Consider the following 16,052-nt stretch of genomic DNA (forward strand, 5'->3'; position numbering starts at 1 on the left):
AATAGAACCTTAGGGGGAAATATGACTCGTGAGATTAAGTACTATATATGACACAGTAAGCCATATACTGGCTGACATGATAAAGAAAATTACTCAAAGTAACCCCATTGAAATTAAAAGAACAATTTAGGCAATGCCTAACTTTAATTACAATGGGACTACTTTGAGTAATTTTCCTCATCCTGTCAGTCATTGTACTTATTACTATGAACTGCCTACTGGACCCAAAGACTAGCAAGGTATCATAAGGCAGCCTTGTAGAACAGTGTTTCTCAACCACTGGTCCATGAGCAGTTGAGTGCCGGTCCGTGCTGGAGGAATTAATCCCCCCACAAAACAATTTCAAGCTGGTGGAGCCCTCCATTGCTGGGAATTCTCCAGAGCTTATTTCTAGGCCAGCAGCCCTCGCTGCTGGGATAACGTTCATTTTGAAAAAGCTAAATGAGTGTTATCCCAGCAGTGAGGGCTGCCTGCCTGGAAATGAGCTCCGGAGAGCTCACAGCAGTGGTGCCCCTCCGGCTTGAAATGGTTTGGGGAGTGCCTGCGGGAGGCGACCCCTTTACTAACTGCTGGTCCAGGAAACTGTGCACAAAGAATGTACCAGTCCATGACTCCAAAAACATTGAGAAACACTGCTGTAGAACATATGGCCCATGGGACGGGTCCGGCCCACAGGTACTTGTTTGCTGGCCCGCAGGGCTGTTTCCTCCCTGCTGACAGTCACTCACCCACCCCTTGCTCATTGCCTGTGCTGTTCCTGGGTGGTGGGAGGAAGCCCTCTGCTGTCTCCCCTCCAGCTGGCTTCTCTCTGGGTTCCGTCGCTGTTGCCAGCTGCCTCTCCCCACTGCTTGCCCTAGCTCCCAAGCCTTTCTGCTTCCATCAGGGCCAGGGGCCTGCTGGGAATGAGGGATCCCCTGAAGGAGATACATACCTTGCACTCCTGTTCTATGTCTCCAAGTGTCTGACCTCTGCAATTTTTTTTTTATTTTTTTTTTAAGAAAAAGTTTGGGATACTTAGGACTCTGCTAACCAAACAATGTAGACATTTCCTTTCCTTCTCCCTGAGAAACACCATTCTGCCCAATAATACCTACTAACTTTGGGTTATTGAAAGGTCTGGACACTTGAAGCCCAGTTGTATGGATGGATGGATGGATGGATGTTTACTCAGAGGCTCCATTTTGTTCAGTGGTCTTTATGTCCAGGCAGGGCCAGCCCGTCCACCAGGCAAACCTAAGCAGTTGCATAGGGCACCAGTTCTTGGGGGGTGCTGTATATCTCCTTTTCCCTCTCCAAGCAATCACTGGCATTTCTGACTTGCTGAGAGCCCCCATGTGCTCTCCTCCCTGGAGGGGGAGTGGGGTGTGTGGGTGGGGAGAGAAAGAGTGAGTGAGCAAAGCCAGCCAGCTTTGCCTTGACTTGACTTGCTTTGCTCTGCTCTGTATCCCATCCTGAATTCTTTTCTGTCCCAGTGAATGAGCAGCCTGCATGGCCCAAGTTAAAGCCAGGGGGACACCAACGTCAAACTTCACCTAGGGTGCCAAAAGGGCCAATTCTGTGTCCAGGTGAGAATGCACAGAATTGCAGCCTTAGCCTTCAAGTAAGATCTTGCTTAGTATCCTTATCATGTGCAAAAGGCAGCAGAAATCTGTCTATTATTTGCAGCACACATAGGCAGCATGGCCAAAGGTCTTAGATTATGCTCCCAGGTTAGATAAAGGCTCTATTTAGTTCCAAGCCAAAGCATTTTAATGGTTATAGCAAATAAATAGCATGCATGGTGTTCAGGAAATATATGAATTTCCAAATTAGAAACTTGATTTAAATCAGTTGCCCAATGTCAGCCAAGTCAATCTTTTTTAAAAAAAACCAAAAACCTATTAGAGACCAGATGCACCTTTAAAACTAAGTGTCATTGTTATATTTATTGTATTGTGCAGGCAAATACATACTATTGTTCTTTTCTCTTTGATTTAAATCATTCCACCCTAATGCAGGAGTATGGGGTTCAACAGATGGAAAATGTGCTGCATCTTTGCCTTCTGGATGGAGAGAACTAAGCCCCCCCCCCCAAAAAAAAAATGCAGTAATGGGAAAATAAGTTTTTCCTTTGCAGAGAATCAAAGTGCAGATCAACAAGGGGGAACATGGCTTTGACAACGAAGATATAAACATGAAGACCATATTCCGGGCTGTGGGACCAGCCTTCAGAAGAGGGCTAGAAGTCGAGCCTTTTGAAAGTGTGAATGTTTATGCTCTCCTCTGTGAACTTCTGGAGATCACTCCTGAGCCAAACGATGGATCCTTGGAAGCCACACAGCATATGCTGGTCAAAAATGCAGGTCTGATATTGCTGCTTGCTAATTTGTCAGTACTGTAGCGAACTAAGTGGCCAGTTACTTCCCCAGGGGCGGAGCTGTAACTGTGTGCATGGGCTCCAAGAACCCATGTGCAGCTGCTGCCGGAGACGCCATCAGGAAGGGCACCCAACAGCACCTCTCTCCCCTGCATGGCACTCCTCCACTTCTGCCACACTCGTGGCAGCAGCGGCCTCCCTGACATAAGACCCCAGGGTAGGCTGCGGCTGGCTGCCGCACTGAGTGGCAGGAGCAGGACAGCCTAGCCCAGCCAGCTTTGTCAGGGAAGACGCTGCTGCCGCCGCCTTGTATGGAGAGAAGGGGCACCTCTACGTGCCCACCAAGGCGAGCACAGAGCCCCTTCTCTCCCACCATGCACGGTGGCGGTCGTGGCCTCCCTGAAGCAGCCCACCATAGTCTGCCCTGCTCCTGCCACTCACTAGGGCAGTCAGCTAAGAGGCGAGGGCAGGGCAGCCGACCCTGGGCTGCTTCACCGGGGGGGCCACCACTACCATCCATGCGTGCCTGCAGGGGGCAGTGGGTGCTGCCACTGGGGGGGGGGCAGGCAACCTGAACACAGGCCACCTATGGCCTCCTTACTCCATTGTACCTACCTATTTATTTATTTCTTTATTTAAGGTAGATATGGACCACTTTTCAAGCAAACTGCACATCATGATTTATAAATAGCATGAAACAATAACGGATACAATTCAGCCTGATACATTCAAATAAATAGCACAGTATAGTGGGATATAATGAATATGAGTGTGGGCGGTGGGGGGGACTGCATTTCATATTTGTTTCACTCCAGCTTGAAAATTAAAGCTGTGCAAATGGTCTTAAAGACTAAGTATCATGCCAGTTTGCTAAGAGAAGCTTGAAGCCCACCATTTTATGGGACCCCCCTGCTCATAAGTCCACCTTTGGTCTGATCCCAGTTTCTGGTAGGTGATCTCTAGCCATCGCTTCCCCTCTCCTTGGCTGATGCTCTCTCCCTGCTCCTGCTGCAATACCCTTTGTTCTGCCTCATGGACCATCCCCAGTGCTTGAGGTTATCCCTTGGCCACTTCCTGGCAAGGGGTCAGCCTCTCTCTGGGGGTCCTCAGTCAGCTCACAGCTGCTCTCCACTGAGAGAGGTCTGGTCAGGAAGAGATAACTTATTTGTGCCATGCCCAGTAGGGATGTGCATGAACCTGTTCGGAGGCCCTTTTATGGGCCGCTGAACAGGTTTGAACCCCAGGGCCAGTTCGAAGTTCGGAGCCAGTAGGGGTGCAACTTTAAGGGCAGGGGAGGGTGTACTCACCCCTCCCACCACTTTCCCCCGCCGGCACTCCTTCCCAATAAAAACCTTTGGGGTGGCAGTGTACCTCCCTGCCACCCCTTCCCCGTCCTCAACCGGAAGTGGCCGGAAGTACCGGGTGCACGTGCGCCTGTCACGTGCGTGCACGTCAGACGGGGGCATGCGCAACAGGCGCACGTGCACCTGGTAATTCTGGCCAATTCCAGCTGAGGAAGGGGCGGCAGGGAGTTACGCTGCCGCCCTGAAGATTTTTACCAGAAACAAGCACAGGCGGGGGGGGGGAAGCACCCTCCCCCGCCCTTAAAGTCACACGCCCGCCAACTTGGAACCGCACATCCGTGGTTCTGTGCACATCCCTAGTGCCAAGTTAGATGACCTGCCTGAGCCTCAATAAAAATATCATGAGAGTGGGGAACCTGCTATATACTCTATAGTGCTAAGGAGCTTTCTGACTGGTGAGTCCCCTGATGGCCATCTAACCATAGGAGTTCTTTAATTCATTGGAGAGAGCCATGAAGAAGCTGCATAAGTGGGTTTGGAAAGGACTGCACATACTTGTAGATTACCTTGTCAATAGTTATTAGTTCAAATGGGCTAGTGCCCAGTGGGTACTGATTCACTGAGGCTATTCACATGAGCAGCCCAACCCAGGATAGGGCAGCCCAGACTGGGCGGCTCATGTGGTGTGCTGGGATCCCTTCCGATCCCAATTCTTCTGCCTCTATAAGCCCGACTTCTTACCCCGACTTTTAACTGCCCTGAGCCATTTTGGAGGGATGGTATATAAATCAAACCAATAAATAAATAATAAGCCAGGGTTAGAGGATGCAAGTGTGCCCTCAACCCCAGGACCGGGGTCTCTAGGTGCCCAAACACACAGAGAGAGTCGGGCGCCTAGAGTGCCTGACTCACGGGGGATTCCCCCAATGTACCGAGCTCATCACAAGGTGCATTGTAGGATACCTGGAGGAGGGGACTCGTTTTCCCAGCATCCAGCGATCCACGCTGCCAGGAGCAATGCCAATGGTTTGGGCATGTGGTGGCACATTGAAGAGGAGAAAACTGATCATCTGGGGGGGGGAAGGTGGGTTCAGCCCTGCCTGCCCCAGAAACAGTCATGTGCACAACCTTACTGTGTAGCTGATGCTGGAAAACAGGGGTAAAGGGCAAGGAATGGATTCCTCCTTTATTTCCTTGTACTCTTGTATACTCCCTTCTGCATATTTCCACATCTCTTGACCTGAAGGGCTGTGCAGAGCTGCACCCTGCAAAACCATTCCCATACATCTCTCTTGATCAAGCCATTCCATGGACCGCAATAAGCCATACTGGTGCCAACATCATCAGTGAACACAGTGGATTGATACAGTCTCATATGTTGCCTCCCCTTAATTATGTCCAGGCTGCTGTCAATGTTGTTTCTAACAAGTTTCTTGCAAAGTTACCTTTGGTCAACATCAGCAACCATTTGGGAAAATGTTAACTTGCTGCCCACGTCTGCATTCAGAACGTGTTAGTTAAGGACTTGGATGGGACTATATTGCGAGTGAGCTGAACCACCTGATTATCTGGAAAAGATGGCTTTTCAGCAGAGGACCCTACGCACCTCATGTGGCCAGTGCCATTCATGGCCATTTGCCACTTGAGGAGACTGGCCACACGCTACCCTGCCCCAGCCCTACCCTCTGGCTGAGATCCAGCACTGATGCCACCCCAGCCCTTGCTGTCCCCGTCTCCTGCTAGCCTAGAGCAGATATTTTCAAACACAAAAATATTTATTACAGGCCATGTTTAGTTTAGTTTATTGGAATGGATATATCCTGCTCTTCCTTTAAAGAACCCAGAGATGGTTATGTTTATTCTCACAACAAGCCTGTGAGGTAGGTTAGGCTGAGAAATAACCGATTGGCCCAGAGTCACCCAGTGAGCTTCATGGCTGAATGGGGATTTGAACTTGGGTCTCCCCACTCCAAGTCCAGCACTCTAGCCGCTACACCACAGTGGCCAGCTCACACTGCTGAATTCCTTCCCAGGGGATTGTTCCCAAGCATATGGAGAACACTTAGAGTGAACCAGGTGCTATAAACTGTAACCTAGCAACTACCTTAGGTATCAACGCTGAACTTTTCCCAGCAGCCATAATGACAGAAACAGTTGCTCATGTACACAATCAGATAGTGAAGCTGAGCAGTGTGAAATGGAGCCCTTGTTTTTATCATGGACCAAAGGTCTGTTCAGATTATTGGAAATGTAACAGTAAATACTGTATGTGCAGTGGGGCACTAGGCTGCAAGTGAGTCTGCCGTGCACACATTACATGGATTATTATATACCTTATACACGACATTTTATTCCCTGAGTTATTCCCTCACCTTGTTGAGATGGGAAGATTGCAGAAACTGGGCATATGCCTGATGCACACGTTAGGTCATGTGTGCTGGTGAGTATACAGACCATCATCACATCAGTGGGAACTGGTCCCAAGAAGCTAGCTCAGACATTTTTGTTTAAATACTGACATCTAGTGCCCAGATCTGTGCTGCACTGCTTACTCCTTCCCTGGGTGCAGATTCAGAACCTTGGGGTGAAAGCTCAATCTTAAGACTGCAAACCTGATGCAATTCCTGTGGCAATCTCCTTGCATTAAGAAATCTTGTTTTCTCCCTTTCAATGATCTGGAAGGGACTAGAAGATCATTCTGGTCTTAAAGACCCACCATTTTAGAGAGAGATGTTAATTTTTATTCTTGGTTTATCATAAGCTTTTAATTTGTGAATCAGGTTTTAACTGGCTCTTGTTTTTCACTGAATTTTGTTAATTTTATATTATGTTATTACTTTTATTGCCTGTGAACTGCCCTGAGCAATGTGGTCCTGGAACGGTGGGATACAAATATTTTAAATAAATACATAAAAAAAATACATGCCAACCAGGAGCGTAGCTATAATTGAGCGACAGGGTTCAACGAACACGGGCCCCCAGCTCCTGAGGGCCCTCCAGCTCCACCCCTTTCTATTTCCTTCATTATCTCCCTCACTCTGGGGGTCCACCAGAGAGAGGGATGAACACGGCCCCCTCTCCCCTAGCTACGCCCCTGATGCCAACCTTCTGCAGGAGATATTTAAGAGCTGTTGCATCCCCTGATTGCTACCACACAGCAGTTCCTGTCTCACGTTGCTCCCTTCTGTATTACAGGGACCAGAACAATTTCTCCTCTTGCCACTTGGAAACTTACATGGCTGTTAGGCTTCGCTGCCTTTCTGAGATTCTTGACTGGGATTCCTTGTCATGTGCTTTTGTAAGGATGTTTTCCAGCTTCCTGGGAAAGGGCACCAACCAGGTATGAAAAACTGGAACTGTGTTTATTTTTAATATACAGCTTCGGCCTAGATAGGAGTGACAACTCTAACTGAAATTATTCCAGGAGATCCCACCCACCCCCTGTTGAGTATTTTTACCAATATTTTTTCATACTGCCAAGCCACTAAAAATTTCCAAGGTTGCTTTCAAAAGTCACCTGGAGATTGATGCTGATTCCTGGAAGCTCCAGGCAATCCTGGAGGATTGACAACCCTGGTGAGCCAATGTGCCCCCCTCCCAACTTTTCAACCCTATTTGCAGCCTGCATAGTTGAGAAGATGTTTTAGCCATTTGAGGAAGTGGAGTGGACAGGGAGAAAAAGTTCACCTTGCTTACCTTCTGGCAGCAGGTATGCCCTTACTGTTCCCTGCCCTATTTGTCTCCTTCCCAATGTGAGTGAGGCGCACCATTTTATGAAACTTTTCATCCCTCCCCCAAAGCCCCCAGGTTGAAGCTGGAAATGGCTTGAAAGGCCTTCCAACTCTGCCCTAGTTTCTAAGGTATTGGAGTGCTGACCTGAGGTGACTTGTGGACTAGCTCTTGGCCATTGCGACTGGGGATGATGGGAGCTGTAGTTCAACAGCATCTGGGGACCCAAGTTTGAGAACCCCTAGACTATGGGTTTGCATGCCTCCCATCTCCTCAACTTGTGAACAGAAAGCACCAACAACTCTCTCTCCTCACAACCTGGCCTTTGGCCCCTCTCATACAAGATGGCCATCTTAAAATAGCTCCAGTAGATTTTGCTTCCCAGACACCACGAGGAGGCTGCTGGCTCTCCTACAACATTAATCCTCAAGTTGCCAGATAGCTTTGTGTGCACTTTCCAAGAGGCTTAACATCCCTGCTATGTACAGGTGAGCAGCCACTTGCCAGTTCCTTCAAATGACATGAGAAGCAGCCTAACTCATGTCACATTTCTCTTGTTTTAGTAAGTGCTGGAAGAAATACCTGCAGGGAAAAGTGCTGCTCAGGGAAGAGTGCCACTCCTAGTTCTCTCCATCAGGCTGTGGTAGAGTGGGAAGTAGCTCTCTCTGCTTACTGTACTTGAGGAAAAGAGCATCACTTCACTGCTTGAAGCAGTGAAGTGATTCTGCTCAAAAGCTCCTCCAATGCCCATTTGAAATCCCCCTCCAGAGAATCAAAAACGTCCACCCTTCTTGTAGAGTGCATTAAGAGTCTTGGGTCAAGGAGTGAATGAGGCCCACTTCACGTGTTACAAAATTCCTCCACAAAAGGCACTTCCATGCCCTGCCCCCTCGGTTCTTCCTTGTTGACTTCCTGGAGGCATTTGACTGACCACTATGGGAAACAAGACTGAATAGATCCTTGGTCTGATGCAGCAGTGCTACTCTTGTGTTCTTATGTGGTGGAAATCACATGCAACATCACCAGGGCAGCTCTCCCATGAGGCAAGGTAAGCTGATGGCATCAGGCGACGAGTATGCCATGGGCTGCCAAGTGCAGGTGCCCCACCCCCATTCAAGGGCAATCCTTTCACGAGTCAAGATGAAGCAGTCATCTCATCTCAGGTTTATTGCCTCTGGCCTGGCAAGCAAGGCTGGGGAAAAGAGGGCAGGGCTGCATGAGTGCCAGGCTTGCCCATGGGGCAAGGCTAGTGAAGGGGTAAGTTGGTGCATTGCAATTCACTTGGAGCAGCAAGAGGCAATGAGCTATCTCTGTGCAACACATTGGATTCAACACACTATGCACGCAGGATTACAGATTTGTAAAGAGAGGGAAGGGAGGGAGAGGGGGGGCACTACTTGTGTGCAGCCACTTCTGTTGGATTGCGGAGGGACGCTATGTATCCATTTGCACATGTAGCTTCTCATCCTGCCAGAGGTACATATGTGGGAGCGTGCTTCCATGTGCATGCAGCCTATATATGGATCAAGGTGGATGCTAACATAAGGACACCCTAGTGGATCAGGTCAAAGTTGTATTTAGTTCAGCATCCCATTTCCCATAGTGGCCAACCAGATGCCTCTGAGAAGCTCATAAGCAGGACCTGAAGACCATGGTCCCCACCTAGAGGCTGTGTTCCCCAACAACATGTAGCATGTAGCTGTTATGACTAGTAGCCCCTGATAGACTTGTCTTCCATGAAATTTGACTAATTCTCTTTTTAAAACATCTAGGCTAGTGGCCATTGTCACATGTTATGGCAGTGAATTCATCAAATAAATATGTGCTGTGTGAAGAAACCGCATTTAGCCCATTCTACATCTCTTGCCAGTTTCATTGGAAGAACATGGGTTCTAGTGAAACTCCACTCTAGTCACTCTCTCCACACCATACATGGTTTTCTAAGTCATGTCCCCTGCTCCTGGTCACCCTTTTTCTAATCTAAAAAGCCTCAAACATGTTAGCCTTTACTCATAAGGAATGCGTTCCAGGTCCTCAGTCATTTTGGTTGCCCTCTTCTATACCTTTTCTAGTTATGCAATAGCCTTTTGAGATTTTTGCTGTGTGTATGTATGTGTACAGGAAAAACTGTCTGATATACTGCACAGGCTTCTGTCTGCGTTTTAATGAAGCATTTGCACAATTGTGCAAGAAGAGCGCTCTTGCACAAATGTGCAAAATCATGCAAGCAGAGTTGTGTGATGGATTGGCAGCCATTATTTCCAATGGCCATCCTTCACACAACTCCATTTACACGATTTCATGCATTTGTGCAAGAGTGCTCTTGCAAAATGGTGCAAATGTGTCATTAAAATGCAGACAGAAGTCTGTGCATTATGTCAGCCACAGAGGTTACTGCTGCTGCCTAGCATTTGTTCAGAAAATGAAAAACATGCATGTGTGATAATCATCCCACAATTATTTCAAGACTCTTCCATATAGAAACTTTGCAATATGTGAAGCAGCTCCAAGATATGTTTGTATCACTAGAAGGCCTCAGGAGTGTAAGTCAAGACTGAGGGCTACTACTGCAAGCACTTTTGCCAGATACCCCCAGTGATACCAACATGACCACCTCATCCCTCCAGACAGACACCATCTTTGTTCTCTTATGTAAGACTCCCCCACTACAGCATAGGGATGGTGCCAAAAACCTGGCATTTGAAATCATGACATCAAAACAATACCAAATTCTATTCTCAGAACTGATGTGCAGTATATGGACAAGATGTAACAGAGACAATTTTATGGTACATCCCCCACAATTTTGAGCTGAGGGCAAGGGAATCCATGACTATTACTAAAGCAACTTCTAGTGGAAATTACACTGTATACTGACCACTCTCTTCCATATGCTTTAGATTTTGACATTCCTTTGAATGGAAAAGGCCCAGAACTACATGGGAAGGACTCATTGGCTTGAAGGTGTAATTGATATATAGAGCAAAAGAAACTAATTGGGGCACTGAGGGGATCCTAAAAAAACACTCACTTGAGAAAGCCCTTTGTATGCATAGTTTACCAGAATAGTCCATAAGTGACATGGAAGAAAATAATAACACCAATTGATTCCATCTTTATGTCTTCACAGGGGAAAGGAGCATTACAGCACAAGAAGGTATTCCCAGTGAACAAAAGGAAGGGCAATCGGAGTGAGCAAGGGACAGGAGGAACACTCCGGATCTTCATCCACCCCCACCTCTGAATTCACCATCCTGCACTTCCGGGCTTCTATGGGAGGAGATCTTTGTGGGGCTGCATCAGGGAAACAGCTGTGTGAGCCCCCTCACACCTTTCCCCCTCTCTAGGGTTGCCAACTGTCCCTCATTACACTGAATGTCCTTCATTTCAGGGATGAAATGTTAGTCCCTATACTATAGGGACAGCATGGGTCCCTCATTTTGGTGACGGGGCAAGCAGCTTCTTATTTTGAGAAATTTTTTTGGTTGAAAAGTGGTATAACTTGAATATGTTTTAAATAATAATGCTGGCATTATGCAATAGCATATAATTCAAATACATATATGTCAATGATACTCAGGCTGCGGTATCATTTACCATTGCATACTCCTGCCCCACCCCCAGCCAGGCCCCCAGCCCCCTCAAACCTGTGTCCCTCATTCTGGCAATGAAATGTTGGCAACCCTACCCCTCTCCCAACTGTGGTCACTAATATGCAGGGTAGGGGCAAGTTTGGTTCCCATCTCAGCTTCTTCCACAGTTGCAAGCCCTTTACTTTATCACATTAGTGAGCAGCTATCACCAACTTCTTTTGAGAGAGCAAAGGGGCTGCAATGGAAAACACTGCTGAAGAGGGAAGCAAAACCTCTTTCCTCCTCTAGACACTGGAAACTCCAGTGCTACCACCACAAGGGAGTAGGCTTTGTAACACTTCATCTGTGCTCCAATTGCATCCTCTTTATTCTTCCTCAAAATATCCATCTCCCCCACTGGCTTGTATGGGGGATGGATCTCCCATCTTACTGGCAAGCATTTTTCTTTCCAAGAATGAACACTGAGGTGTGTTTTTTTTAAAGGAGGGTGAGGGGCATAGCTCTTGGATAGTTATAGCTTATGATTTTTGTCATGCTTTGGGCTGGAAACAATGTCTTTGGTTCTTCTCCATTTACATTTAGCTAATCTTAAAACAGCAATTTGAGGTTTTTCCCACCATACTGGTACAATTCCAGATCTTCCTCTGTCTGTCTGCCTGTCTCTCACTGCCATGCACACATACACCCTCCTGGGAAAGCTACCTGTTGCATTATCAATTCTGGTACTGACTATATTGTTAGAAATTGGTAATACCGGCAGGACTTTAATTCGTAATTCCTGCTGTACTTGGCCTTATGAGTTGATGCTTGAATTGTCCATCTGTTCTCCACATTTTAGTAATGTACATACAATGCAAAAGAGTTTATTGCAGTTGGGAATTCTCTTGCCATTTGAGGAGGGGGAAATTGTTCATATCTTTGAAAATAATCTGCAGGAAGCTGCAAAGCAGCAGAGCATTGAGAAGTATTTGCCAGCAAAGTAAAGGGATAGCTTCCATTCCTCCTTTGTGAATGAAAGAGGAGAGAGAGAGATTAATATGCATAATGAGCTGACCAGGATCTTGAGTCCCCAACAACCATGATGGCTACTTTTGACAATCTGTGATATTGACTTTTTGATTATCTGAGCTAGGACTGGCAAGTTCATGTAGACAGAGGCATTCTTCCATTGACAGCTATAGGACAGGCAAAACACAACATGCAGCTTTTCTGTCTCCATATTTCCATGCTGGGAGAGGTTTTGCCTATTGGATTCCAGCTGCTGAGGGCTTCTGCTTTAAAAATAATAATGCAGAAAACCCGTTTTACAGTATTCTGCTATAGACACTACGGCACTGTACTTTACATAATGGTAAAGATACTCTCATGTATCCCTTTCCCCAATTGTCAGAGAAACCCTTGAACTGAACCAGCCAGCCTGGACTCGTAATACAGAAGCTCCTGACGAATTTCATGTTATAAAATAAAAGTATTCCTATTTGGACAATTTGCTTATTTGGGCCTGTCTATTCTGCTATCACGAAAGAGAGCTAAGGAGCTCTGTGTGGCACTGAAGCGCTGGTTACCCCCAACTCCTCTGAAGCCCCCTCTCTGGCTTTGAAGATTTCACCGACATTGCCTACTCTTCCCTGTTCACTCCTTCACCCACATCCAAGCCTGTCTTTACAGCCATGACTGTCGTGAACAAACCAAGCTATGATTCTGAATTCTGAGCTTGCTGAACTGTGCTCCTTCTGTGCTTATATGGAATACACACAGTCCTACCTGTATGAAGGGCCCTAGGTCATTAGCTTACATAGTATAGCATAAGTATCCTTCTAATCAATGATCCAGAGCTACTCAGAGCTTGTTTGGCCTGCACAGGAAGCCAAGCCCCCCATCTCTCCCCTTCATGGAACTCCCAGACCATTCCCTGGTCCTTGGACAGGGGCCAGGCTTTCATACACCCCTGCCCGGACACTCTGCTAGTGGCGCTGGAGGCTCCACAGGCAGAGCAGCGCAAGCCTCCCCCCACCCCAAATGTCTGAGAGTGCCTCTCCCCAACCTAGTACCTCATATCTCAGGAGCTCAATAAACATGCGTTTCCATGGCAACCAGTTCCGGCTGCGCTCACCGGTGGTGGACTTCTCCCACTAATGAGATGAAACAAGAGACGTGCTCTCCACTCAGCAAAGCAGGAAGGAAATGTTTGGCTTGGGAACCTGTTGCGGGGCCGGGTGGGAGTGGGGAGAGAGAGAGAGAGAAGCGAGGCGGCCAGGTCTACAATAGTGCTAGCATTGAAAAACAAAACAAAAAAACCACCATTTTCCAGAAGTCGAGGCAAAATATAATTAAATAATCTAGAAAATACAGTGCAGTCAGCACAACAGGGCGAAGCTTGCTTTTAAATGCTTTTGATGGACAGCTGCTTATTGGACCTTAAAAGCTTATATCAATTGGTCATCTGTGGAAATGACTCAAGTCATTGCTTATCGCAGTGCTGTTTAATATAAGATCTTTTTTCTGGCCCTTTAAGGCTTCCCAGTGTGATGAGTGACACCCTAACCACACTCCATGTATACGTTTTTGAAGCATCTTCAGGATAGGTCTGCATCTGTGCTGAGTGCCGGGTGCCTGAATTATAGTGAAGGGCGGGGTGGGTGGGCGGTCCTTCATGAAATCCACAACCAAGCCCCACTCCTACACTCCCAGTGATTTTAATGAATCCACTCCCCCGACAGCTTCTAAAAACAGTATCCTATTCACACGTTATGTCCAACACTCATACGAGTGTGTGGTGTGCATAGGTACAGTTATTCAAACATTGCTGAACACAGGCACAGCAGTACACTTCCTCTCTGTACCATGCATTTTAAGGGGCCTCCACCCCACATTCATTTTAAAATGTTCATTTTAACGCAGACACAGTCATTCACTTAAAACATGTACCTGTGTACAGGCATCTGAATACAGCTACAACATAATGTCTGAATAGGGCTAATAGCTAAGGGGGCTGGCATGAAGGGTAAGGAGGCCAGGCACCTTCTCATACTACCGGAGTGCTGATAGATGCTTATATGGTACAGAGAGAGCTGGTGCAGTGTAGTGGTTAAGAGACTGAGCTGTAAACCAGGACTTCCCTGGTTCACTTCTCACTTTTGCCCTGAACTTAATTGTTTGTTTATTATTTCTCTGTGTAAACCACCCTGAGCCATTTTTGGAAGGAATTGAATGAATGAATGAACTAGGAGATCTTCAACAAGCCACTGCCTCTCTGCCTCAGCTGCAACATGGGGATGAAAATAATATTTACCTTACAAGATATTTGCAAGGATACAAGATGATAATGCATGTGAAATGCTTTGAACATTCAAGAGTGATATACAAATGCTAAAGTACTGTTATATATCTGTTTCGATAGGTGGCTTCTGCAGGGAGGGAGCAGGAATGCTTGTTCCTGAAACTTCCAGAAAGCAACTATACTCCTTAATACTACTGGTTTGTTATAATGTTCAGGGCTACACATTTTGAAGAACAGGTTATTTTCCAAAACTGCAAGGGGAAAGAACATAATGGGGCCTTGCACGTGATCATATGGGAATAGTTGTGTGAGTTTAAAAACAAAACAAAAACACCTCTTACCCTGATTCCCACAGATGAGCAGACCTTCTGTTTAGGTCTGCAAACTCAGCACCCAGACAATAATGGCAGTCATAGTCTCCATTGCTGCAAATGGGAGCTGGGGGAAAGAAGGTCCTCAGAGGATAGGCAAAACCTTTGCATCATGCTGTATGTTGCCAGGAGACTGTCAGCCCTCATTACTTCATCATCTGTCCCCTGATTAGCCACAAAGAGGCAGGACAGCCCTACTGAAGGCAGTACTAGCAAAGAACCATGCACGGCATAGTGACACATTCATACATGTGAGCCCCTGTAGCCATAGTGCTCTATTACAAACATGGCTACTGGCTGAAGCTTCTCAAAAACAGAGCTGCACGGCTCCATTTTTTAGACGCTTCAGCCAGCACTGGGTTCCCAGCCTGTCCAGGAACATGCGTCTCTGCCTTTGCAAGCAGGAAGAGGTGATCCTGGCTGTGACCTCTGCATTTGACATCAGGCACAGGGGGCATGGCTGGAGCACCAGGCATGGCCTCTGGGGCATGGTGGCCCGAGTTCTTTGAACACCCTGTGCAATGGTAGCTACACCCCTGGTTGGAGGGTTTTGTGCGAGTTCTCATGAGTCTGCAAACCTGGGCTGCATGCCTGCTACCTTCATTTTGATAATCATGTGATTAGCCTTAATGTAAAAAATTGGGCATTTACCATCAATGGGACTTAATTTAGTCATTATTACTCATACTACACAGGAGATGGCAACAGTAAACGCCTCCTGTATTCTACCAAGAAAACCACACGGCTCGATGGTACAACAACCAACAACCAACTTTGTCCCCTTAATTTCAGTGGTGCTTAGTCATGACAAACTTAGTCTGAATCCTCCTCTCAAAGTGTCCAGCTGAAGTGGAATTCACCGTTTGGCATAGAAAGTTATTAGAAACCATTTCAGAGAATAATTATGGCTGTCGCTCCCGTGCATTGAGCAACCCATTAGAATATGATAGTCTTGGCTTAAACAACCCACATGTTCTAGCAGAGAGAATAAGCTTACACAATGTGTCAGCCAAGGAGGGGTGGGCAGGGAGGTGGGGTTGCCCTGGTTCATCAGGAGATCATCTCCCTCATTAGATGCAATGTCCGCCATTCTGACCAGTTCAAGTGCCTGCATGCAGTGCTGGGATCATGAGACAAGGTTGGGATTCTGTTGGTATGCCACCCACCCCACTGTCTTACAGTCTCCCTGCCTGAGCTGCTTGAGGTGGTCTCAGATGTGGCATTGAGAACCCCACAGCTGTTAGTCCTGGGGGGATTTAATATCCGTGCTGAGGCTGCCTTGTCTGGTTCAGCTCAGGACTTCATGTCCTCCATGATGACCATGGACTTATCTCCACTAATTTCTTGTCCCACACATGTGGCAAGCCATACACTTGACTTAGTCTTAGGGTCAATGATGGACAGTGGTGCTCCATGGAT

At 47.0% G+C, this 16,052-nt stretch overlaps 1 protein-coding gene across 3 annotated transcripts in view; it reads left to right on the top strand.

Moving 5' to 3' along the window:
- Positions 1-12,468, top strand: part of ENPP7 (ectonucleotide pyrophosphatase/phosphodiesterase 7) — a 29,896-nt gene extending 17,428 nt beyond the window's left edge. For all 3 annotated transcript variants that reach the window (XM_053303567.1, XM_053303570.1, XM_053303568.1), the window contains 3 exons: positions 2,117-2,342; positions 6,856-7,000; positions 10,520-12,468. In XM_053303567.1, coding sequence (XP_053159542.1) covers positions 2,117-2,342; positions 6,856-6,962 — 333 coding nt within the window. In that variant the 3' untranslated portion in view covers positions 6,963-7,000; positions 10,520-12,468. The remainder of the gene's footprint in view (positions 1-2,116; positions 2,343-6,855; positions 7,001-10,519) is intronic.
- Positions 12,469-16,052: the final 3,584 nt, after the last annotated feature.

The sequence above is a fragment of the Hemicordylus capensis genome, chromosome 2, assembly GCF_027244095.1.
Source record: "Hemicordylus capensis ecotype Gifberg chromosome 2, rHemCap1.1.pri, whole genome shotgun sequence".
Taxonomy (NCBI): Eukaryota; Metazoa; Chordata; class Lepidosauria; order Squamata; family Cordylidae; genus Hemicordylus; species Hemicordylus capensis.